Source organism: Primulina tabacum, chromosome 1 (genome assembly GCF_025594145.1).
Source record: "Primulina tabacum isolate GXHZ01 chromosome 1, ASM2559414v2, whole genome shotgun sequence".
In the NCBI taxonomy this organism is placed as follows: Eukaryota; Viridiplantae; Streptophyta; class Magnoliopsida; order Lamiales; family Gesneriaceae; genus Primulina; species Primulina tabacum.
The window spans coordinates 13,593,694-13,617,494 of NC_134550.1; the positions used below are offsets into that span (position 1 = coordinate 13,593,694).

Below are 23,801 nucleotides of genomic sequence, written 5' to 3' on the forward strand. Positions count from 1 at the left end.
TTTTTTATTAACCGCCCGAACCGAATTGCACCATACTGTTTTTCCTAATATTTTATAAAATCGCGATTAAAATAGTAATCATAAATCGCACCGCATATGCAGTTCGGTTATTTTTTCCAAGAACTGCACCAAATTGTACTGACTAAATCGTTTGTCATAATATTTAGCCTAATATTATAATAATTTATGAACAACATATTCAATTTAAAAAGTTTTCATTCTTTATATATCAACTCTCTTAAAAATTATCACTCCTACAAAGAAAACTTATCTCTTCATAATTATTCTTCATATGAGTCTTTTAATAGAGTATTTATTTCTTTTACCACAATATTTTGTTTGAAGTTTGAAAGTAAAAAAAGGATAAAATAATGTAAATGTTATTTTTGTTGTAAGTGTGTTGTGTTGTTAAATTATTAATCTAGTTTTGAATATTGATTATTGTTTTATCTTATTTTTATCTTTGTATGATTTGAACTATATTTTATATTTGAGAACACTATATTGTTGTTGTTTTCAAATAAATTAGAATATATGTTATAATATTTTTCATTAAAAAAAACCGTAAACCGCCTGAAATCACTCAAAACTGTAAGACTAATTATACAAGTAAAACCGTAATTATTTTTTTAAAATACTAACCGATCGCACATGGTAATTCAATTTGAATTTTTTAAAAAAAAAAACCTGAAAACCGCACCGTGATCAGTCCTAATTTGAGGCTATGGCGGCTCCCGTCAATTTTGTTGTCTTTTAGTTCTAAAATAAGGCTTTTTTGTTGAGAAGGTGAATAACCATATATGAATTAATATATCTTGGAAATATTATTTTTGACAAGTTAATGACGATCTAACATATCTATACTTGTAAAATGAATTAACTAAATTCATATTGTAATGAAAATTAATACTTTTAATATAAATAATAATATTTTTTATGAATCGAACCAGCAAACACTTCAGACAAGTTGTTTATCTATAGTCTATACCAAACCAAGAAACTGCTGAAATTTTATTTTTAAAATGTTCTTTAATCAAAACGAACACTTGGATATTAGAATGAGTCTGATCCTTCAAATCGAGGAGAAAAACTCAAAAACAACACGATTGAATATTTTATAAATGATTGAGAAGTAAGCAAATCAAGTGTGTGCTGTTGATCTCACTTGCAGTAATTTGAGATAATAAATCCGAAAATAAAGAATAAAATGGACAACGAGATTTACGTGAAAAACCCCTAAAAATTATTATGATAAAAACCACGGGTAAGATGAAAAAAATTTCATTTTAATATTTTACGGTGTACAATTTACTCATTGTGTTTCCAAAGAGAACACACTCGCTTAATACAGGAGAACAAACACCTCACAAATATTATAGAACTAATAAGAGGAATAAGAAAACTCAAGAGGAGACTTGAGAATGGGATACACCAACTGATGAAGGAATGCATCTATTTATAAATACAATTCCTCGTCTGAACAAAAAAAATTCCGTTTCAAACTTTTCCAACTTGGTCACAAAACATGTGTCGATTATTCAACAACCATTAAATGGTTGTCCGCCAATTTGTCAATTGCCAATAATCAATTGCCGACATGTGCAACAATGAAGCTAGCGGTAGAGCATAGAGAAATTGTTGAGCAACAAAATTACAAATATAAAATCAAATAGAAAAAAAATTACTTCCTTAATTAAAAAATCTACCCGGTATAGTATAAAATTTATCTTACCTAAAATTTTGATAAACAATGTACACAAAATGAAACATGAATCACAAATTAGCATGAGCATATCCAAGATAAAGCCATTAATAATCTTCGTAAAAATATCTATTAAAATTTACAAATTGTTTCTGAATTTCGAACCATACTTCAAATAAACTTTGAGAATCCAATAATTTTACCAAGGGTCCATGAAATTCAAATGTTCAAAAGTACTAAAACTTGACCTTTTTTTCAACTTTGATTTTACATATCAAACAAGCAGATAAATGTGTAGATTATGATCGCCCTTGTAAAGTTGAGAGTTGCTTCTTGAGATTTAACACTTCGGTACAATATACACCCAACTGTTTCTTCAGCTTTTCTGAAGCTTCTCTGTACCTCTTGTCCATGTGCTCCATCTCTTCGACACCATGCTCGTATTTGATACGAAAAGAGTCGAGTTTTGCTTGTGTTCCTCGAAGCCTCATTCTTGATTTTGCCTTCTCCTTGTTGTTAGTAATTTGATCCTATTAAGATTCAACAAAAAAACAATACCATCTCTAAACAACGAATAAATATTTTAAATAATCAATAAAAAAAACTTGCACAATATCAATGTGACACCAGATTTCAATATTTTTTTGGTTGAGAATTACGCGCAGGTAGTTGTCTGCTTATGCATTTAAGGTTAACTGGCTATGGCTGCACAATGGCCAACTACATTGATGAAGCCATTTGATTGCTTTAGGTCCCCTTGTAGAACCACCCTTGAGCTGCTATGTACTTGATTTCAGATCTGAGTCAGCCATGGGCCAAAACCAGGACGCGTCAGCTGCAGATAATATGTTGCAATCCCTTGAATCAATATGGACCCCACATGATTTAATCCAAGGGTTGTTGCCCCACCCGGTGTGTTACACCCGGTGGAGCATAGTATATGCGCGTGTCAACCACCCTTGAGGTGCTCCTTCTGTTTAAATTTTAATATACACAAACTAAACGGAATTCAAACTTGGGACTTGATTCCAAGTAAACCTACGCCAATATCGGGTTAATTAGTTGATCAGGGACTCGCTGTTTTATAACAAAGAAATATTAAGTCAACTTAATTTTGCTACAGTATCCCACACGCCAAATACATATAACCCACCATGTATGAACTGCTACAGAAGAAATAGGATGGCTGCTTCAATTGTACAAGATTCTTACTTTGTGAATTTGGGCTTCCAAACTAGCAAGTTTATTATTCTGCTCCACTAATTCATGCTCTAGCTTCAACATCCTGCCTTCCTGTGGCACAGGGAAAAAGATAAAAGTCAAGCTGATCTTCGACACTTTCTTACATCTTAAGTCCACACGTCCCATGATTTACATCAAAACACACAAAAGGTACTGTTAATGTTTTAATTTCTGGTAGAAACAGTGATACAAAAGTGCGTAAAAATAAGCCATGAGTCAGGCCCTGTAAAAGCAATTACACTCAACATCCCAAGCCGTATGGCACTGGGAAAGAATGGCCAAAGAACAGAAAATCTTACCTCTACATATCTTTCGCTTTCATCATCAGAAGCTCTTGGTTCATTGGCTGTGAGATCAACTACTGACGATGTCTCCCTATTAAAATTCAAGTATCAAGCCATAAAAATAATATCAATGTTCAAAAGCCAATCAAAACATCAACCAATAACCAAAATGAAACCTGCACTTCACAGAACTCGCTTCTTCTTCTAGCCTTCTCAACCTTTCTTCAATATCCTTTGAATATTTTGTACAATTCCCCAATTCATTTCTCACCTGCGTATAATTTTCTCTACCATATGATTAGATTCATCAATGCCATTTCTAAACTTGAAAAGGGGAAAAGAAACAATTGACAGAAAAATAGAGAGTATTGGGTAATAGTTCTTGCTTATTCTTATGTATGTGTCTGGACAATAATATGTAGACTCTACTTTTAAAAAAACAGGAAACAAATGAGAGATAACAAATGAACTCCTAAGATCTCTCGAACAAAACTATACAATATTATAGGAAATCTTCCAACACTCACCCTCAAGCTGACTTGAATATATCATTCATAGCAAGCTTACAAACCAATTTTTCAAACTGTGCTCAAGGAAGGCCCTTGGTGAGTATATCAGCCACTTGACTAGTAGTAGGTATATAAGGCATGCATAATACATTGCTGTCAATTTTTTCTTTGATAAAATATTTATCCACTTCTACATGTTTTGTTCTGTCATATAGAACTGGATTATGAGCAATAGAAATAGCCGCTTTGTTGTCACAATATACTTTAATTGGTGCTGGTATGGGAATCTTCTGCTCTTCCAAAAGCCTCTTTATCCACAGCACTTCGCAAAAACCATGTGCAACATAACGTAATTCTGCTTCAGCACTACTCCTCTCAACAACATTCTATTTTTTTCTTCTCCAAATAACCAGATTACCTCCAACAAAGGTGCAATATCCTGAGATAGATCTTATATCATTGACATCGCCTGCCCAATCAGTATTTGTACAGGCCTCCACGTGCAGGTGGACTCTATTTTTTAACAAAAGTCCTTTCACAGGTGCCCCTTTGAGATATCTCAAGATTTTGAACATAGCTTCGAAATGAGTAGGTCCAGGTGAATGCATGAACTGACTCACAATTACTGCAAAGGCTATGCCAGGTCTGGTATGTCCCAAACAGATTAACCTTCCAACTATTCTTTGATAACGTTCTCGGTCTACCACTTCATTTGTTGCTGCGGCTTTCAACTTAATCATCCCTGTTTCTTTGAGTAAGTCAAGAACATTCTTACCTTGGCTGATAAACATCCCCTCATTCAATCTAGTGAATTCGATCCCGAAAAAATATTTCAGCTTTCCAAGGTCCTTGATATCAAATTCGACTTCAAGTTGTTTCTTCAAGTTATTTATCTCAAGATAATCATCTACAGTCATGATAATGTCATCAACGTAGACTATTAGGATGACCACTTTACCTTCGATGGAATGTTTGAAGAATAAAGTGTGACCAGCTTGGCTTTGTCAAAAACCATGTCTCCTCATTGCGTTCCCAATTCGCTCGAACCAAGCTCTAGGGGACTGCTTTAGTCCATATAGGGCTTTCTTCAATCTGCACTCTCCTCTTTTCAAACATGTCTTCAAAACACGGAGGTAAGTCCATATATATTTCTTGTAAATCTCTATTTAGGAATGCATTTAACATCAAAATGATGAAGTGGCCAGTTGGAGATAACCGCAAGAGAAAAAAGTATTCTAATAGAGTTAACCTTAGCGACATGGGAAAAAGTCTCTTGGTAATCTATACTACGAGTTTGAGTAAATCCTTTCACTACAAGTTTTGCCTTGTATCTATCAACACTTCCATCAGATTTACACTTTTCCGTAAACACCCATTTGCACTCAATTATCTTTTTTGTCTTTTGGAAGATCAACCATAGTCCAACTATCGTTTCTCCTAAGAGCATTAAATTCTTCCATCACTGCTAATTTCCAATTCGGATCACCTAATGCTTCCTGGACAGTTCTTGGAACAGATAGATTAGAAATCTTAGACACAAATGCTTTATGAGTGTGAAAATTTTCCATAAGACAAAAACTTAGCAACGGGATGGTTATTGCATGCTCGAGTTCTTTTCCTAAGTTCAATAAAAAAATCAAGATCAGAGAGTGATATATCAAATGATGGAGAGGTAAGAGGAGTGGAAGGAATATTACCCTGACTTGTAGAACCATCACTCGGCAAGTTGGATTGATCAATTGCTTAAGAAATAAATGGGGCAATAGCACTTTTGAGGAACTGTCTTCTGGTATAGACTTGAAGTTCCTGTTGAGGCTTTTCTCCTCCTGTCTCAGATAAAGTAATGTCTGGCATAGATGAGGTACGAGTTCTAGTTTCCGTACTTCCGACGGTTTTTTCCACAAAATGTTTATATGAATCAATTAAGGGAACATAAGCCTTTGGTATAATTTTTGGAACAGGCTAAAATGTCACAAAAATTATCTTCTTCAACCACCATGTTCTCCCCATGAAGATAATTTTTTTGAATCATCGTCAACTTATCGGACATCCGTGCTCTCAAAAAAATAATAGTGACATGGTTAAAACATTTATACCTTTTCTTGTTAGAAGCATAGACATTTATACCCTTTCTTGTTAGAAGCATAGTTTAGGAAAACACAATATACAGATTTTGGATCAAGTTTGGACCAGAAAACATTAGGTATATGCATGTAGAAAACACAGCCAAAAATTTTTGAGGGAAGGTTGTAGTGATGCGCGACATGGGAAAGTAACTTTTTAAGGTTTGCAAAGGTGTATCAAATTTCAAAATTCGAGATGACATTCTATTTATCAAGTAACATGCAGTTAAAAGAATACCTCCCCAAAGATATTTTGGAACACATTGAAAACACAATGGCTCGAGCAAACTCAAGTAAATGTCTGTTTTTTTTTCCGCAATGCCTTGTGGTGTTTCTCGACAAGTTGATTGGTGAATAATTCCTTTTTCTAAAAGAAAATGTTGATAGAATTACTCAGTGCCATTATCACATCTTAAAATGTCAATTTTATTTTGAAATTGATTTTCAATCATGAGAAAAAAATATTTGAACCTTTGTTCAACCTCAGATTTTTTTCCCAGTACATAAATCCAGCATATTCTTGTGTGGTCATCAATAAAGGTCACAAACCATATTTTTCCAGAGATCTTTCAACCTTTAATGGTCTTCAAACATCACTATGAATCAAGTAAAATGGTTTCGAGGCAGAATAGGTTTTTACTTGAAAGGAAACACGATGATCTTTAGCAAAATGACAAGCTTCACAATGTAATGTTGAATAATTAACTCCTTTAAATAATGCAGGAAATAAGTGTTTAGGTACAGAAAACTAGGATGTCATAATCGTCTATGCCATAGCATTACTTGATCATTAACAGAAGTGCAATTAAAGCTACCTAATCCATGAGCCTTAATTTTCCAGCAAGCAGTTTCATCAAAGTAGTACAGCCCATTCATTTATCTAGCAATTCCAACCATCTTCCCTGAGCTCTGGTCCTTTAAAACACAAATGGATGGAAGAAAAAAAGCTGAACAATTAGAATCCTTTAACAATTTACTGACAGAAAGGATATTACAGGCAAGTTTTGGCACATGTAAAACAGATTTCTTTTTTTTTTGATAGAAAACTAATTTTATTATAATATTTTGAGGTTAAACCATGTGCGCGGATGAGTAATCCGCAACAACTTTACAAGAAGATTATCTAAAAGTTCAGCTCTATGACATCATCACACAATTCTCACGACCATACAAATTTCCAGTCCCTAACTAAATCTGAAATACATAAATGATTGTACTCTTGCAAGTTTATCGTCCAAGATGCGACCCTGAATTTTATTTTCTCCCAAACTTGATCGATGGAGTCAGACGCATCTTCAAATATTCTACTATTCCTTTCCAACCATAGGGACCAAAATATGCAATGAATTATCATATACCAGAAATTGCTGAATTTTTTCGCAATGGGACACCCGGAATCCAAATAGAAAAGATCTTTAGCTTGCCTCGGAAAAGCCCATTGAAATCCCAGCTCTTTTAGAACTTTCATCCAAATACATCTCGAAAATGAGCAATGCAGAAGTAGATGATCTTGATTCTCGTCATTCTTTCGACATAAGCAACACCACTGTGGGCTTAAAACGCAATCCTTCCACCTTCTTTGCACTGAGTCGCACGTAGGCAGCTTCCCCAAGGCCACGATCCACGAGTAAATCTTAATCTTTTGTGGGACTTGTACTTTCCAGATTTTTTGGAAAAAATTGAAAACCGGGAAATTTAAAATAGGGAAAAAAGAGTTATAAAAAGATCTGACAGAGAACAAATCTGAAGGGTCCCCCAACCAAACTCTAAAGTCCTCAATACCCATCTGCAGTCTGACACTCTCTAAGACTCCTAACAGCATAGTGGACTCTCACCCTCAGTAAGATCTCTTCTAAACCTCACATCCCAAATGATAGAAAAACTGCCCCTACTATTGACGACCTCTACGAAATGAAGGATAGGTTTAGTCGGTTGAAATGCAAATACGAAACAAAGACAGAAATCTGATTTTAAATGAGACCCTTCCCTCCAAACGTCCTCCCAAAAACGAATGATATTACCCTGTTTTGGCACCACCCTAATAAGTTGATGAAAAGCCTGGTAAGACCGAGAGATAAACTTCCAAGGACTTCTGTATGTCGTCTTATCCGCCAACGCCAAGTCCCACTCGTTTTCCTGTAGCCCATAAATACTCTTGATAACTTTTTTCCACAACAACCCTCTTTCCACTGAACATCTCCACCACTATTTACAAAGGAGAGCCTTATTCCTCGGACATATATTCCCCAATCCTAAACCTCCTTTTTCCTTTGGTTTACACACCTGCTTCCATCCGACCACATGGCAATGTTTCTCCCCTTCATCACCATCCCACAAAAAATCCCTCATCAGTTTTTCCATTCTACTAGCCACCGTTATTGGCACTTTGAAAAGGGACATGAAATAAGATGGCATCGCACAAAGCACGACCTTTATCAAAGTAAGACGTCCCCCCTGGATAGGAATCCAACTTGCTAATTTCTTTGACATTTTCGAAAGCACAAGTTCCCAGAATTCCATTTTTATGGGATTACCTCCCAACGGTACCCCAAGATACTTAATAGGCCACCTCTCTTTTTTGAACCCAAAAGTAATTGCCATATCATCGACTTCCTTTTCCGAACAGTGCAATCCCAGGACAACACTTTCACCCAGATTAATTTTCAACCCTGAATTGGTGCCAAACAGATTGAGTATGTTCACTGTTGCCAACACATCCTATTGTGATTTTGCGAAGAACAGAGTATCATCAGCAAACTGTAAATGCGAAATTTCAATTTTATCTTTCCCTACTTCGAGCCCCCTCACCTCATTAACTGCCCTTGCCTTGTCCACCATCCTCCCCAACACATCGACGACTAAATTGAATAGGAACGGTGATAATGGATCCCCTTGTCTTAATCATCTCTCCCCTTTTATTTTCCCGCACGGTCTTCCATTTATAAATATTGAGAAAGATACATTAGAGACACATCCCCTGATCCACCTGCTCCATCTCTCACCAAATCCTTTATTGCGTAACACAAAGTCTAGAAATCGCCAGACGACGTTGTCATATGCCTTTTCCAAGTCAATTTTGAGCACCCATCCTTTCTTTTTCTTTCGTCGATAATCTTCCACAATCTCATTCTCGATAAGGCAACAATCCAGTATCTGTCTTCCTTTAATAAAAGCACACTGGTTCTCCGCAATGGTATTACACAAGACTTTCTTCCGGTCTACTTGTCAAGACCTTAGCCAATATTTTATACAAGCTCGTAATCAAATTGATTGGTCTGAAGTCGTTGATTTTCCGCGCATCGTTTTTCTTTGGGATAAGACAGATGTAAGTCTCATTTGTAATTCTATTAACAATCCCATCTACAAAAAATTCAGCAAACACCTTTAACAGATCCACTCGCACTGTATCCCAGTTATTTTGAAAGAAAGCCAATGTGAACCCATCCGGCCCCGGCGCTTTTGTGCCATCGCAATCAAACACCGCCTTTTTAATCTCTTCCTCCTCGAATGGTTTTTCCAGACTCCCGAACATGGAATATAAGAGTCGAATAACAGAGAATTATTTCCACAATATTCACAATTGCGGCCAATTTTGTCTCCTACACTATGGTTCTGGAAGGATTTACGACTAGCATGAGCTTCAGGAATGGCCATGGGTGATCTTTCGACAGATTACATTTTACCAGCTGCCTTTTTTTCCTAGCATAACCTGTCTACGGCTCTCTTCTCGCTGCACCTCTGCAAAAGCTTCTCCAATGGATGGAATAGAGTTCCTCTCAACAATTTGGTCATGGACTTCATCATATTCAATGTTTAATCCTGCAAGAAACTTAAAGCGACCAACATCGGCCATCCTTTGAGTAATTGCAGTCATCGGGTGATTTCCACTCGTAATCATTGAATAAGTCCAGATCTTGCCAAATTCTCTTAAGGGAATTGAAAATTATGGTCACAAAACTCTCACCTTGGCGAATTTCCCCAAGTACATCTGCGAAACATTTTCCTATAACTCTTTGGATGTTGAATAGCAGAGATAATTCGCATTTATCTCTTCAGCACGGAGTTGACAACCAAGTCATCCCCATTGATTTTTCAGCATCCCAAGTGGCATAGGCTTGGTTTTTTGCATCACACTTTGTTGTTTCACCTGTAATATAACCGATCTTGCCTCTCCCCCAGATGTACATTCTAATTGATTGAGATCATCAAAGGAAATTGTCACCATTGAGTCGGATTGTAATGATTGAATGGCATGATTTTCAGATGGGTTTCAAACAAGTTGAGTCTCAGGTGGAGGAGGCAGGGAACTCACGGCCTTAGACATTTTCGGAAGCGAATTTAAGCCCTAGGATCTGATTTGTCTATGATGTCAAATATACAGAAAAACACACAAATTATTACGTAATAATTCTTGTATATTCTTATGTACAGTGCATGTACATTAATATATGGACTCTACTTTTAAACAAAACAAGAAACAAATCTTCCTAAAAAGGAAACTAACAAATGAACTCCTAAAATCTCTCTAACAGCTAATTATCTAAATATAATCCTAAAAATCTATACACATATATACAATATTCTAGGAAATCTTCCAACAGAAACCTTCATGGGGTTTCCAAACGTTAAAAAAGAATCAAAAGCAGGGCAAAGACAAACCTTGGCTAACTCATGGTATGTCAAATTTGAAAGATTACCTGCAACAATTCTTCAGATAGCATGGATATTTCAGCAGTATATAACTTTGTCTTTTCTTCAAGGACTTCGACAGATGCTTTCTCCTTGGACATCCATATTGCCTTTTCCTCTTCCATTGTTAAAAGGGCTTCAGTGAGTTCCTACAAAAAAGAAATAAAATAAATGAATCGATGGATATGGTAGAGAAAGTTATACGAGTTACCTTTTAATTATACCATTGATAACTCATCCTTCTCCTCTAATATGGAATTAAGAGAGCTATCCAATTCCTGCCCATAGGCCCTAGATTCTTCCAAACTTGTTTTCTGAAATATTTTCACAGTAAATTGGATTGGTGTGGGAAAACAAGCTAGCTAATCAGGCAAAAATTAGGTAAATTCAAATAATAATGATAAAGCATTTCTAGAAACAGTAGAATTCAAAGAAATAGAAAAGTTTACGAGAACTGAAACTTCTTCCTTCAGCAAACACAATTCTGAGCGTGTCAAGTCTAACTCATCAGACAATTCCTGCAACTCAAGAGCCAAACTTTCAGATCTAGAAGTGATTACATCTTTTTCCTCATGTGCAGTTGCTAGTTGATCTTCGAGTGACTCTATAGTGGCATCCATCTCAAATGCAAGCACTTCCAGTTTATTGTATTCCTCCTAATCAAAATGATAGAAACACAACGTAATCAATCAAGAGAATGAAAAGGCATACTGCACAAAAAACAAGTCGCCTGTTAGAGAAGTAAAAGACACACTGAATACCCTTCCGGTCTCCTCAAAAGGGCGCTGACAACTAATAAAAAGAGACAGCGAACGGAAATGATGTGAGCTGAATATAAATCGTGGGATCATCAAAAATATTATCCATGCTTGTACAAAATGATTATTTGACCCCGTTTTCCAATACTAGTTAAAAAACGACTTTTATCCAAACCTTCACTCTTAACCAAAATGATAAGTCTTACAACCATAAAATTGTGCACCAGTAAAGAGATGAACAGTGAAATGATAATGCAAAGTGGAAATTGGATATTGACTAATAAAAACGGGTAATATGTTTCTTTCAAAAAGTCTTAAACTAATCATGTTAACTTCCAGTTCTTCTCTCTGGTTTGATTTTTCAGAGGTTCTTATTCACGGTTCCAAGCTCCAAAGATCAATAATTTTGTTGCGGGAGCAGTTGGTCACACAATATGCAACATGAAATGGATATCTACCTGCATTTCCAGTTCTACCGAAGCGGTGTCTTTAGCTCGTTTCTGATCAAACACATTTGAATTCCTTTCTGTAGTTGTCTCATGCCTTCTGCCAAATATATTATCACGTTTACTCATATCACGTTCAAGAAGAGCCTTCTGTCCGTGCAGTCTCTTAACTTCTCTCTCCGTGCATGCCTTCTCACCCTGGCGACAGGAAAATGAATTGCAGGCACAGGATAGATATATAAAAAAAATGCATGATACAAGAGAAATGGTACAAGACCTCGAGTTTTGTTTTTTCTTGGACAGCATTCTTTAGCTTGAATTCTACATCTTTTAACTTCAATTTTGTTTTTTCCAAATCCTTTCTGATATTTTCCTTTTCCTTGGCCAAAGAGAAAGATGACAAGGAGGATATTTCCTTCTGAAGATTTTGAATTATAACAAGGAACTCAGACTTTTCCATTTCATGATTCTCACTAAGTTCCTGGAAAAAATCTGATTGTGTCAAAAGTGGAATCAGCTAAACAGATGAAATGCCCAAAAAGAAAATAATAATAATAATAATAATAGCATACCATTAATGAATTTGCAGATTTTTGAATTTGTAAACTTAATTCTTGTATCTTACTCTGAAGTTCTGAACCTTGACAGCAGAGAACACGCTAAATTGCAAAAAGAGATGCTGAGAAACTTTAGCAGAGTGTGAAAAAACTAAAAGTAGCCTTGTATTTACTTGTAGAAGCACTACCTTCTCATTCTCAAGATCAATAATTTTGTTCCTCAAGCAAGAATGTATTTTCTCATGGCTATTAACTATAGATTTCATTTCAAGCAAGATCTGAGAAGCTGAGGGCTTAAGATCCTGCAACAACAAACAGATATTTGTGGATTAATAAAATCAAAGTGAATGTGCAAAGATATTGTCATAACCTATGCTACTAAATGGCGAAGAATTTTTATTTCCTGGATATATTAAAATAGGATGGTCAAGAATGATAGAACAGATGTTGAATGCAGCTCACTCACAAGAATCAAGTTTGATACAACAGAAAAACAACGGCGAAAGTCATCCAAAACTAAAGAGATGGAGTCAACAAAGTGCTCTGAATTTTGTAATTCCATTGTCTCTTGAGCTTCAGTTAACAGATTGACCAGCCAACCAGATTCTTCCTGAAAAAAGTGAATAATCAGTTAGATTTGCATCTTTAGCTTTTAACAGAATTCATATATTTAAAGAACATCAAATGAGGAAAACACGAAGAAATTTTGTAGTATGAGCTGAAACTCATGTGCCAGGTACCCTGTTAGACTGAGATGAAGTCAGTGCCCGATGAACTAGAGTCTCTTCTTCTCGTGCAAGCAAAAGTTCCTCATAAAGCTGAACCAAAACATGATTTTAGAAATTCAACATAGAAGAAAGAATGAAAAACTTCAAAAAGGAGACTTTCACCTCATGAAGAAAATTCTTGTCTTTCAGAAATTTTTAAACAGTAACCTCGCAGTCAGATGTAATTTCTTAATAATTTAATATCAGAGCATCCTACAATTTTATAATTACTTGATTTATTTTCTCATTCTTTTTACTAACAAATTACTTGTGAGTGAAGATGGGGCAACTCATATTTGGTCACAAGTTTCTGGAGGAGAGGGAGGTAGAGGAATAAAATGCAAAAGAAACACCATAGTCACATGATAACATGAGAAAACATCACAATTCTAAGATCAGTTTATCTGAAAGCACAAAGACAAGACCACAAGTTTTCAAATAAAGATGCAACAAAAACCCTGGAAAAGGGGAAAAAAAAAGAAAAGAAAGTCGAATTGGTAAAACATGCAAATTAACTTTGAATAATAACATGGACTAAAATAAACTCAATTCAAGTCCCTTTTTCATTAAGCACATTTTTCATTCATAGCAAACTGTAGGTAAGACAAGTCAAAGCAAAACACCTTTTTATAATTGTTCTGCGCGGATATAGTCTGCTCTGCTGCTAATTCGGCTGAGCAATCTAAATTTTGCTGACTTGAGGAATTCTCCATCTCTAACATTGCAATCTGTTCATAATATTTAGACAATGACAAGAATGAAAGATGCAAAGCAAAATTCGGAAGGGAATTAGCAGTGACTTCAAACTTGTAATGACAAACACCAACATTGATATGGGCATCTTCAATAAATTTCCAAACTGAAAGCCATAGGTGTCATTCAAAACTTCTAATTGCAGAGAGAGCACTTAATGAGTGATCCAGAAAATGAGAGATTATGTAGCTAATTATAACTTAAAACTGAGCAGCGGACACTGATTTTGATAGCAGTACGGAATGCCAAGCCAGGGACAAGTCCCTATCTTGCTTAAGACATCTGAATAGACCAGAAAGGGGTTTTTTTCTTTTCTCAAGGCAGAATCTTCTCCAAAATTACTTAAACTATGGCCAATTTTGGTTGTCAAATAGCATGCAAGGTTGTCAAAATCAATTTGCATATGAAAATATTAAACTTCAAAAGTTGGTTTAATAAAAATTAGGAACGCTAATTTAGATCTAAATATGTTTGTCCTCTCTCATCCTTTCTTTACCCTTTGTAAAACAGAATATATAATTTAAATTTATATATAAAATATAAAAAAGAAACGCCCATTGATGATTGGCACACTCCCCACAAGTTAATTGTAATTTTAATTGTAAAACTCATCAAATAAACAAACTAAAATGGCCTAGCAGTGTTTAATGTGATTCATATTCAATTTCTTTAAAAAACTTAAGAAATTGCAGTGCAATCTAACATTGAATTATGAATCTGGGAGCCTCTTAAACAATCTTCCTAATGGTCCAGAGATATCCAAGTGTAACTCCTTTTGTTCCACCGCCTGTTGAAACTCCTTCGTGGGCTGGCAAAATTAATTTTTTTTATATAAAAAACGTTATTTTATTAATGATATGATAAGGACAAATTACATCAGTGGACTAGTGGTCCACTACATCATGAAGTTTGTACATACACCCAAGGTGTTTTAATGATACACGTAAGCCCAATCTCGCAATATATCTAATATCGAGACATTCTTGAAGTCATCATGTGAGCCGATCCACATAGCAACTGTGATCTTGATTTTTTCCCAACAATGTTGTCTAGTTTCTTCCTTGTCATCAAAAATTCTTCTATTTCTTTCAAGTCATACTATCTAGCATATGCAATGTACCACGACTTGCTAAAAAATTCTTCCCCTCTTACCAGTTAGCTGTCCCAAATCCATAGAAAATAAATCCTCTGTTGACTTCGGCATCACCCAGACCAATCCAAGCTCTTGCAACGCTGTAGCCAACAATCCGGTCATGAATGGACAATGGATGAGCATATGATCCTGAATTTCTGTTTCATTTCTACACAACACACACCAATTTGGGCAAATAGCAATTGAGGGACACCTTTTTTGCATCATCTCCGAGGTCAGTAGCTTACCCTTAGTCGCTGTCCACGAGAATACCTGAATATATTTTGGAACCGGAACTTTCCAAATTTGATTGAAAAGAGGAGAGACGGGAAAACGAGTATGAGGAAAAAAAGACTCCAAGAAAGATTTGACCGAAAAAATACCAGAAGAATCCCCTCTCCACACACGGAAATCATATATCCCTTCAATCAACCTAGTTGTCTCTAAGACACCTAATAACTCGAACAACTGAAAAATCTCTTCATCTCTGACCGCCCTTCTAAAATGAAAATCCCATGATTAATTAATTGTATATGAACCCGCTATCTAATAAAGAATTCAATAAGATGATCCACAGTTATTAAAAGCTTGCAGTCTGGCTGTCGCCTAGCCAGGCGCACCCATTGCCTGGATTATTACTCAGGCGCAGCACTAGAAACAAGTACGCTTAAAGCGTGCACCTCTGCCAAGGCGCGAGGCATCCGAGAGGAGCAGAATTGTTCACTTTAAAGAAGTGCGCTGATATTCTGTAGGTAAATAAAAATTAATTCGAGTCCAACAAATTTTGAAGCCCAATTGGCAAAGCCCATGACTATTTAATGATAAAAAAAAAACCTTATTGTCACTCATTTATGCAAGACTTTTTAATCAGAAAGTTCATAAGTTCTCAATGCAAACTTTTACTATAATCTTCACCCTAAGATGATGATGATGATGATGATATAGTTGAGGATGAAGAGGAATTTGATGATTTAGATAATATTGTAATCCTCTATTCAAACTTTTACTCTATTTTTTTCTACACTCACTATTGTTTTGGAAGATGATGATGATGATATAGTTGAGGACGATGAAAAAAATTTGACGATTTAGATATTTGAACGTTTTTTTTCTTAATATACTATGAATTGATGATTACTAATAAATTTTAGATGATGTTATGATTTACGCTACATTATCTATTAATAAATTTGTATATATAATATTTGCTATCTTTGTGAAAAATATTTAATTTATGTAATATTATAGTATAAATCATTTTATACATATTAAAATTTACACCAATGCGATTTGATTCGATAAAGCGTACGCTTCGCCTTACGTCTCAAGTTTTAGATTACCTTAGCGATTTAGTGCGCTTTGCATCCTAAATAACTATGAGATGATTTAATTAATTATGGGTTTCCAAAGTATTAAAATTAATTGCACAAATAAATTTTTTGTGATGGGTCAAAGATTGCATATGTTATATATATATGGTTATGGTCCCCGAGGTACAACGGATAATACAAAATATACAATACGCATATCCGAGATCTCTCTCCTACTCTCATCTCAGACAAAAATAAAGTGGTTGATTCTTTGTTGCCTCAAGAGATCCTCGTCTCTCACTCTAAATCAATCAATGGATTTAGGTATGTGATTACAATTATTTATTTTCTTTTCATTCAAAATGAATTCCTGACTTGTTGTGATATATGGTTTCAATCACAATGATTTATTAAATTCCTAACACCTCCAACATAAAAACTACTGAGTAGTCTTCATAGCATTTGCATCTCGGCTCTCAAGCTTAGAAACCTAAGGTAGAGCTCAAATCTTCAAATAACTGGTTCAATCCGGTTTTCCATATGTTGAGAAGTTATTTAGGAAAGATTTGTTCAAGATATGATTTGATTTTATTTGATAGGAACAAAATATCTCAGGATTTGGTGGGATATGATTATGAGGTTTTTTATCTATTTAAATAGTATCAATAGTTAAGTTTATACATGCAGAAAAATAGGAGATGATAATTTTCTCTCCAATCTATCGTGTTATGTAACTTCTACATGGTATCAAAGACCGAGGCGGTCATGAATTTTAAGGCAGCAATGGTCAACGCTACCAATGGTAATGAGTCCGGCGGTTCCAGAAACGCTGGAAACTCAATCTCTTCAAGCAGCGGATCTCAAACCGCTGGCCTCTCTCTCTCCGATACATCCATACAAATCAAGATCCATAAATTAAATGGGAAAACCTACCTTGAGTGGGTGCAGTGTGTGCCTCTCATCATCGATGGCAAGGGTAAGCTAGGTCACCTGACCGGTGAAGTGAAAGCACCACAAAAACCTGATGCAAAGTTCATTCAGTGGAGATCTGAAAACTCCCTGGTCATGGCATGGCTCATTAACTCAGTGGATCCAATAATTGGCAACCTTTTCTGTTTCTGCCCACGACCCGTGATATTTGGGAGGTAGTTCAAGAGACATACTTCGACTTGGAGAATTATTCCCAATTATATGAGCTGACCACTCGCATGTGGCAAATACAACAAGGTAGTAGGGATGTCACAACCTACTACAATGAGCTGATGGTTCTTTGGCAAGAACTTGATCTCCTTGACAGGGAGGAGTGCGAATGCAACAAGGACTGCTCTGAAGTTGTACATTGTATATATTTACATAAATATGTATATATATTTCTACAATATATTTATATAAATACGTATATCTCTACAATTTTTATACTAAATTTATATATATATATATATATATATATTTTAATATTGTAGTATCCTAGCCGTATCGTATTTTATATTTTCAAAATTTTTCGTATCGCCGTATCTGTATCGTATTCGATACGATACCCATACCCGTATCCATGCAACATAGGATGTGAGAATCCAAATTTTCGAATATTGCATCCCAAGGAATATCAGAATTTTGGAAGGAAAATCAACCATATTGATTCAAAATTAGGCCTTGTAGTGGCCGAAACTAGGGACCTAAATCAACCGAGAATGGAAACTGATCAATTAGCAAGATTTTTGCCATGTAGTGACCGAATTCTAGGGGCAAAAAATCAACCAAGATAGGGGTAGATCATGCAGAATATTTGCAGCCCTTAATAGCCAAAATTAAGGCTGATTTATGCTGCAAATTCGTCCCCTCTCAGCCCATTAAATACCTGTTCTATGGCCTATGCTGAAAGGAAACACACCACAGTTCACAAAAAAATTATTTCAAATTTTGAGTCCTTTAAGCTGCAAGTTTTCGAGAATTATAAGGTGTCAGTCTGTCCAATTGTAAGCAGAAAATCTGCACAAGTTCGAGCTACAATCAGGCATCAAGAAGCACACATTATCGAGCACAAAGAAGCAAGGAACTTTCAAGCATCAAGGATTCTATCCCGTTTCGATTCAAGAACTGTAAGTGGGCTTTTGTAATATATATATTTTTCATAAGTAGGTTTATCTATGTTTTAAACAATGATGTTTCTGTTTTAAAAATTCGATCTTATACCATGTGTTTTGTGTCCTCTAATTCGTATATGTTTCATTCACTCCCTTTGATTCATTTGATACGCTTGAAATTTTGAAAGGTCGATGTTATGATTTGATTTTGATGTGGAAAGTTATATGATAAGATATAGCCTCGTATGGTAGGTATAAAATCCTACTTATAACCATGTGCAGTCAGTATAAAATTGTACTTATGGTCCCTTTCGGTCGGTATAAAACCGATACAATGGTCTTCCCCTCTTGGAGGAGTAATATATAAAGAGCAAAATAATGAACCATGAATGATGAGATGAAATTTAAGTTTCTTATATATGTTCACGTTCTGTTTATATAATGTTTCAATGCTTCGTTTCCATTTTATCTATGTCATGTCTTAATCCATGTTGTAACACGTTTTGCGACATGTTCTTTTCAGAATTATTTTTATATGTATATTTCTGTTGTGAACAGTTAGATGAATTCCAATACCATAAATATATGTGCATACTTCGTTTATGATATGTTTTAAGATTTCATTTCAAATTTTGTCTTGACTCATGTCTCGACATGTCCTACAACATGTCACGTCCGCAATTATAAATATATATATGTGTGTGTGTGTTTTATGTTATTCGTGTGTACGAACGTCCCCCACATACTTAGTATTTCCCCAAACGCTCACCCATTACTTTATTCTCTAGATAAGAACGAAGACGAAGTAGAAGAGGATGGACAAGACATGTTCTGAGGCCGGTGATGAAGTTTCGAGACAAGAAGATTTTTGGAATTGTTTTTAAATTGATTTTCTTTATGTTATCGGTTCCGCACTTATGTTTGGCATCGTAAAGACAATTTTGTTTTATGTAATAGACTGGTTTTTTGGTCATTTGATGTACTACGAGGCTTATTGTTACACCATTAAATTGTTAAACAATGCCGATGTCGTGTCTCGGTCTCGGGACGTGACATTTGAGGTCATGCAAAGCAAGAACTCTGTCTGGAAAAAAGTGGTTTATAACCTTTATTGACGATCATTCCTGAATGACTTGGGTATTTCTTTTAAAAGATAAACTGAAGCAGGAATTGTTTTCCAAAATTTTTATAAAATGGTTCAGATACAGTTTCATACTAGGATCATAATTTTTCGGAGAAATAATGGCAAAGAATATTTCAATCAGATGCTAGGGAATTTTTTCACTAATCATGGAATTATACATCAAAGTTCTTGTCATCATACTCCTCGACAAAATGGAGTAGCTTAAAGGAAAAATAAACATCTCCTCAAAGTTGCTCAGGCCATTAGTTTTCATGCTAAGTTCCTAAGTACCTATGGGAAAAAGCAATACAAACAGCTACTCACTTGATCAATCAGTTACCCACAAAAAATTTGAACTTTCAAACTCCTATGACCATTTATCAAAAATGTTTCCCTGACACGCGACTGATAACAAATATTACTCTCAAAAAATTTGGGAGTCTAGCCTTCGTTCATAATCATGATCCGAAAATTTCGAAACTTGATGAGAAGGTCATTCGGTGCATTTTTGTTGGTTATCCTGCAAACCAATGAGGATACAAATGCTTTGATCCTATTTAAAAAAAAAATTCTTTGTTTCTATAGATGTCACCTTTTTAGAAGGTGCAGTCCTACTACACTTCTCATCTTCAGTGGGAGCAGGAACAGTCTAAAGTAAGATGAATACTCAACCAATTCAGATTTCAAAATTGAATTTGGAAATAACGAACCTTCCGATCAGCCATTAATTGAACACACTCTTGATCCAACTAACACAGTAGATACATGTAAGACATATGATTTTGTTTACACAAAGAGAAGAGATGCAAAGAAAATGGGAGACTCTGTCCCAATACCAAGCCATGAATCAATTCTGAGACCCAATCAGGAAACTCACGATGGCACCTCAACAAATCTTGACATCGAACTTCCAATTGCTTAAAGGAAAGGTGTTTGGTCGTGTACAAAACATCCTCTCTCACATTTCGTATCATATAAAAAATTTTCATCTTCATATCACACATTTATCTCTCAGATGAACGTCATTAGTGTTTCTAACAATGTACAGGAGGCTCAAAAGATACCTAAGTGGAAGGCCGAAGGAAGCAATTCACGAGGAGATGAAAGCTCTGCTCAGTGGTAAGTCTGTTATAGGTTGTAAGTGGGTCTTCACTACCAAATAAAACTCCAATGGGTACCAAGAACGATACAAAGCTCGTTTCGTTGCCAAAGGATTCACCCAAACATATGGAGTAGACTACACTGAAACATTTTCTCATGTGCCTAAACTTAACACAATTCGAGTCATTTTATCTATTGCAGCTAATCTAGATTGGTCACTAAATCAACTGGATTTGAAGAATGATTTCCTGAATGGAGATTTAGATGAGGAAGTATATATGGAGCCTCCACCTAGTTTCATTGATTTTTTGGATAAAAAGTGTGCAAATTAAAAAATCACATGTATGGGCTGAAGCAGTCTTTCAGGGCATGGTTTGAGAAATTCACAAAATTTGTCAAAAGCCAAGAATACCATCAAGGACAATCTGATCATTCACTTTTTAGCAGAAAGTCCAACACGAGCAAGATATCTATACTGATTGTTTATGTTGATGATATAATATTAACAGGAGATGACATAGAAGAGATGGGAAGACTTGAAGAAGAGCTTAGCAAAGGAGTTTGAAATGAAAGATTTGGGGTAGCTGAAATATTTTCTTGGAATGGAGATGGCAAAGTTCAAGAAATGAATTATAATCTCGTGCAGAGGAAATATGTGCTGGATCTTCTGAAGAAAAAAACAGGGATGAGTGGGTGCAAGCGATCATATACTCCTTTGGAAGCAAATGCTAAGCTAGGAGACATCAAAGATGGCATTCAAGTTGATAATTGGAAGATATCAAAGATTAGTTGGAAAACTGATTTATCTAGCTCGCACGGCCTGACATTGCCTTCGCGGTGGGTTTGGTAAGCCGAACATCTTGAAGCCGTGTACCGAATTCTAATATACCTAAAAGAAACTCCTGGGAAAGGCATATTCTTTGAAATAAATGAAATGAGAGAGATAGAAGTATATATGACGCATATTGGCCGGATCAATTACTGATCGAAGATCGACCACAAGGTATTGCACATTTGTACGGGGTGATTTGGTAACTTGGAGAGGTAAAAAACAGGATGTAATTGCTAGAAACAGTGCAGAGACTGAGTTTCGGTCTGTGGTTCAAGGAATATGTGAGGTATTATGGTTAAAAGGGTTATGGAGGAACTAAACAGGACAATGAACTTTCCCATCTTTGTTAACCAAATATATTGTGGTTGACAAGCACTTCATAAAGGAGAAGATTAAAGAAAGCATTATTTGTACCATTTTTGGTCCCAGTACATTGCAGATAACTTATGTCCTAACCAAGGGGTTGTCAAGACAAGTATTTGAAGAACAAGTCAGCAAGCTGGATATGATAGATATCTTCGTACCAACTTGAGGGGGATTGCTGAGAAGTATATTTAAGAAAGATTTGTTCAAGATATGATTTGATTTTATTTGATAGAAATAAAATATCTCACAGATATGTTGGGATATGATTACGAGGTTCTTTATCTATTTAAAGTGTATCGATTGTTAAGTTTATATATACAGAAAAATAGGATATGATAATTTTCTCTACAATCTATCGTGTTCTGTAACTTCTACACCATACATAGAAAAATTACCTAGAAGAAAGGACACAATCAAGCAACAGAGAGCTTAAGAAGATATTGCTTAATAAATACAAAAAAGACTGAAAAATACCTTCTCTTGGAGTTTCTTTATGACAAGAATAGCATCAGTGTCCCTCAAATTTATATTTCCATCTCTAAGAGATGTTGTGTTGACTTCTAGTCCATTAATACTTTTGTCTTCCGCATCCAAAATAAGATCAGCCTCAGCCAGCTTCCTTGTTAAATAATCGATACGTGCATCACTAATTGTTTTCTGCATAAAGAAAAATTTAGCAAAAGAGATACAAATGCAACCATTCATAAAATAAAAACAAAAGTGAGGTCATACATGAGTTTCAAATTTCAGAAGTAAATTTTCATATTCTTGTCTAATTTCTGCCAAATCCTGGTTCTCCTGCAAGAGAAACGAAAAGTTCAATAGGATTTAAATAGTAAATTTAGGGGTGAAATTTTATGCAATTAACCATTGGTAGACTTCTATTTCTTGGTGCAGCCTTTCGCCTACTGGTGACATGTCGCAAGGCGTGTGGATCAGGTAGACAGTTTTCCAGTTCATCTTCTCCACAATTTTTTATTTGTTTGCAAACAGTGGCGGTACTTGTTTCAGTCACCAACTCTTGAAAAGGAAGAAGCGACCCCATTGTTCGATCTGATACGGAGGATTTCAAATCAGAAGGTCTCTCTTTGATGGCAGAGTATAACTAAACACCAAGGAAGAATGTTACAAACACATCATGAAATTGTAGTTAGAAAATTAAGGAATATAAGTCCGGCACATACAGTATGGCACTTACGACAAAGAAACCTATCTGATAAAGGAAAACATGATAGTGTTTGAGTACTTAAGGCACCCAGCTGCGTATATGGCTGAAACTATACAAAGTTGAAAATAGGTCATATTAAGTGCTATCCCGTTCTCATCTTAAAGCTGATGTAATCAGTAACTTGTAACGTCAGTTCCACTGATGTAGGGAACTAGGAAGATAAAATAAAAGCAGGTTCTATGAGGTAATTATTGTGATTACTTAATTCTTGAAGTAGTTTCTTATCCATACAGTAATAAACCTTTTCGCTGATGGTTCCTCGTTAAATGCCGACAGAACAGAGTATTGTTGATAATTTTTTAACACATCGGGTGGGTAAGCTAAGAACCTTAATATGTTAATTCAATACTACCATAAGCAAATCTGTTACCTCCTGTGATGTCTCCCTGGCAAGATTTCCGGGGCACCAGGTATCACGCCTTTTAACCTAAAAGCATTATAGACAAAAATTATACAGACAGAAGAATAAGAAAATAAAATCAAGGAAAAGGGCAAAATAAAATAGCAGTGAAAGAACAAACTGCTCAAGCACACTGATGGTCCACTAGATCCATCACTTGACCACAGGATAGAAACAGCAGAAAGGTATTCCATAACATCGTAATTTTTGTTTGAGCATCTTCGTAGATTTGGAAAAAAACCAGGGGGGCAGGGGGGGTTGGAGTTGCTATGAGGTCAGCACCACGTTTTTTCAATCGATTTTCTTATTTCTATCAATCTTTCACATGAGCTGGAACATCAAATTAAAAAGATTTGAAACTTACTAATGACCATACAGCATCACTTAAACTCATC

General features: G+C 35.4%; 1 protein-coding gene across 5 annotated transcripts in view; it reads right to left on the reverse strand.

The window, feature by feature from the left end:
• Nucleotides 1–1,771: 1,771 nt before the first annotated feature.
• Nucleotides 1,772–23,801, reverse strand: part of LOC142542019 (kinesin-like protein KIN-7O) — a 29,003-nt gene continuing 6,973 nt past the window's right edge. The window contains exons 15-32 of one of the 5 annotated variants that reach the window (XM_075648471.1): nt 23,377–23,433; nt 22,647–22,883; nt 22,511–22,576; nt 22,253–22,435; nt 13,701–13,805; nt 13,051–13,128; nt 12,777–12,920; nt 12,499–12,612; nt 12,326–12,412; nt 12,031–12,234; nt 11,766–11,951; nt 10,999–11,205; nt 10,774–10,863; nt 10,558–10,698; nt 3,405–3,499; nt 3,244–3,319; nt 2,915–2,995; nt 1,772–2,232 (exon numbers count right to left, since the gene is read on the reverse strand). In XM_075648471.1, the coding sequence (XP_075504586.1) occupies nt 2,002–2,232; nt 2,915–2,995; nt 3,244–3,319; nt 3,405–3,499; nt 10,558–10,698; nt 10,774–10,863; nt 10,999–11,205; nt 11,766–11,951; nt 12,031–12,234; nt 12,326–12,412; nt 12,499–12,612; nt 12,777–12,920; nt 13,051–13,128; nt 13,701–13,805; nt 22,253–22,435; nt 22,511–22,576; nt 22,647–22,883; nt 23,377–23,433 (2,382 nt within the window). In that variant the 3' untranslated portion in view covers nt 1,772–2,001. Of the gene's footprint in view, nt 2,233–2,914; nt 2,996–3,243; nt 3,323–3,404; nt 3,500–6,675; nt 6,776–10,557; nt 10,699–10,760; nt 10,864–10,998; nt 11,206–11,765; nt 11,952–12,030; nt 12,235–12,325; nt 12,413–12,498; nt 12,613–12,776; nt 12,921–13,050; nt 13,129–13,700; nt 13,806–22,252; nt 22,436–22,510; nt 22,577–22,646; nt 22,884–23,376; nt 23,434–23,801 lie in introns of those variants that run through there. The other 4 variants (XM_075648467.1, XM_075648476.1, XR_012819466.1 and 1 more) reach the window with 4 other exon arrangements.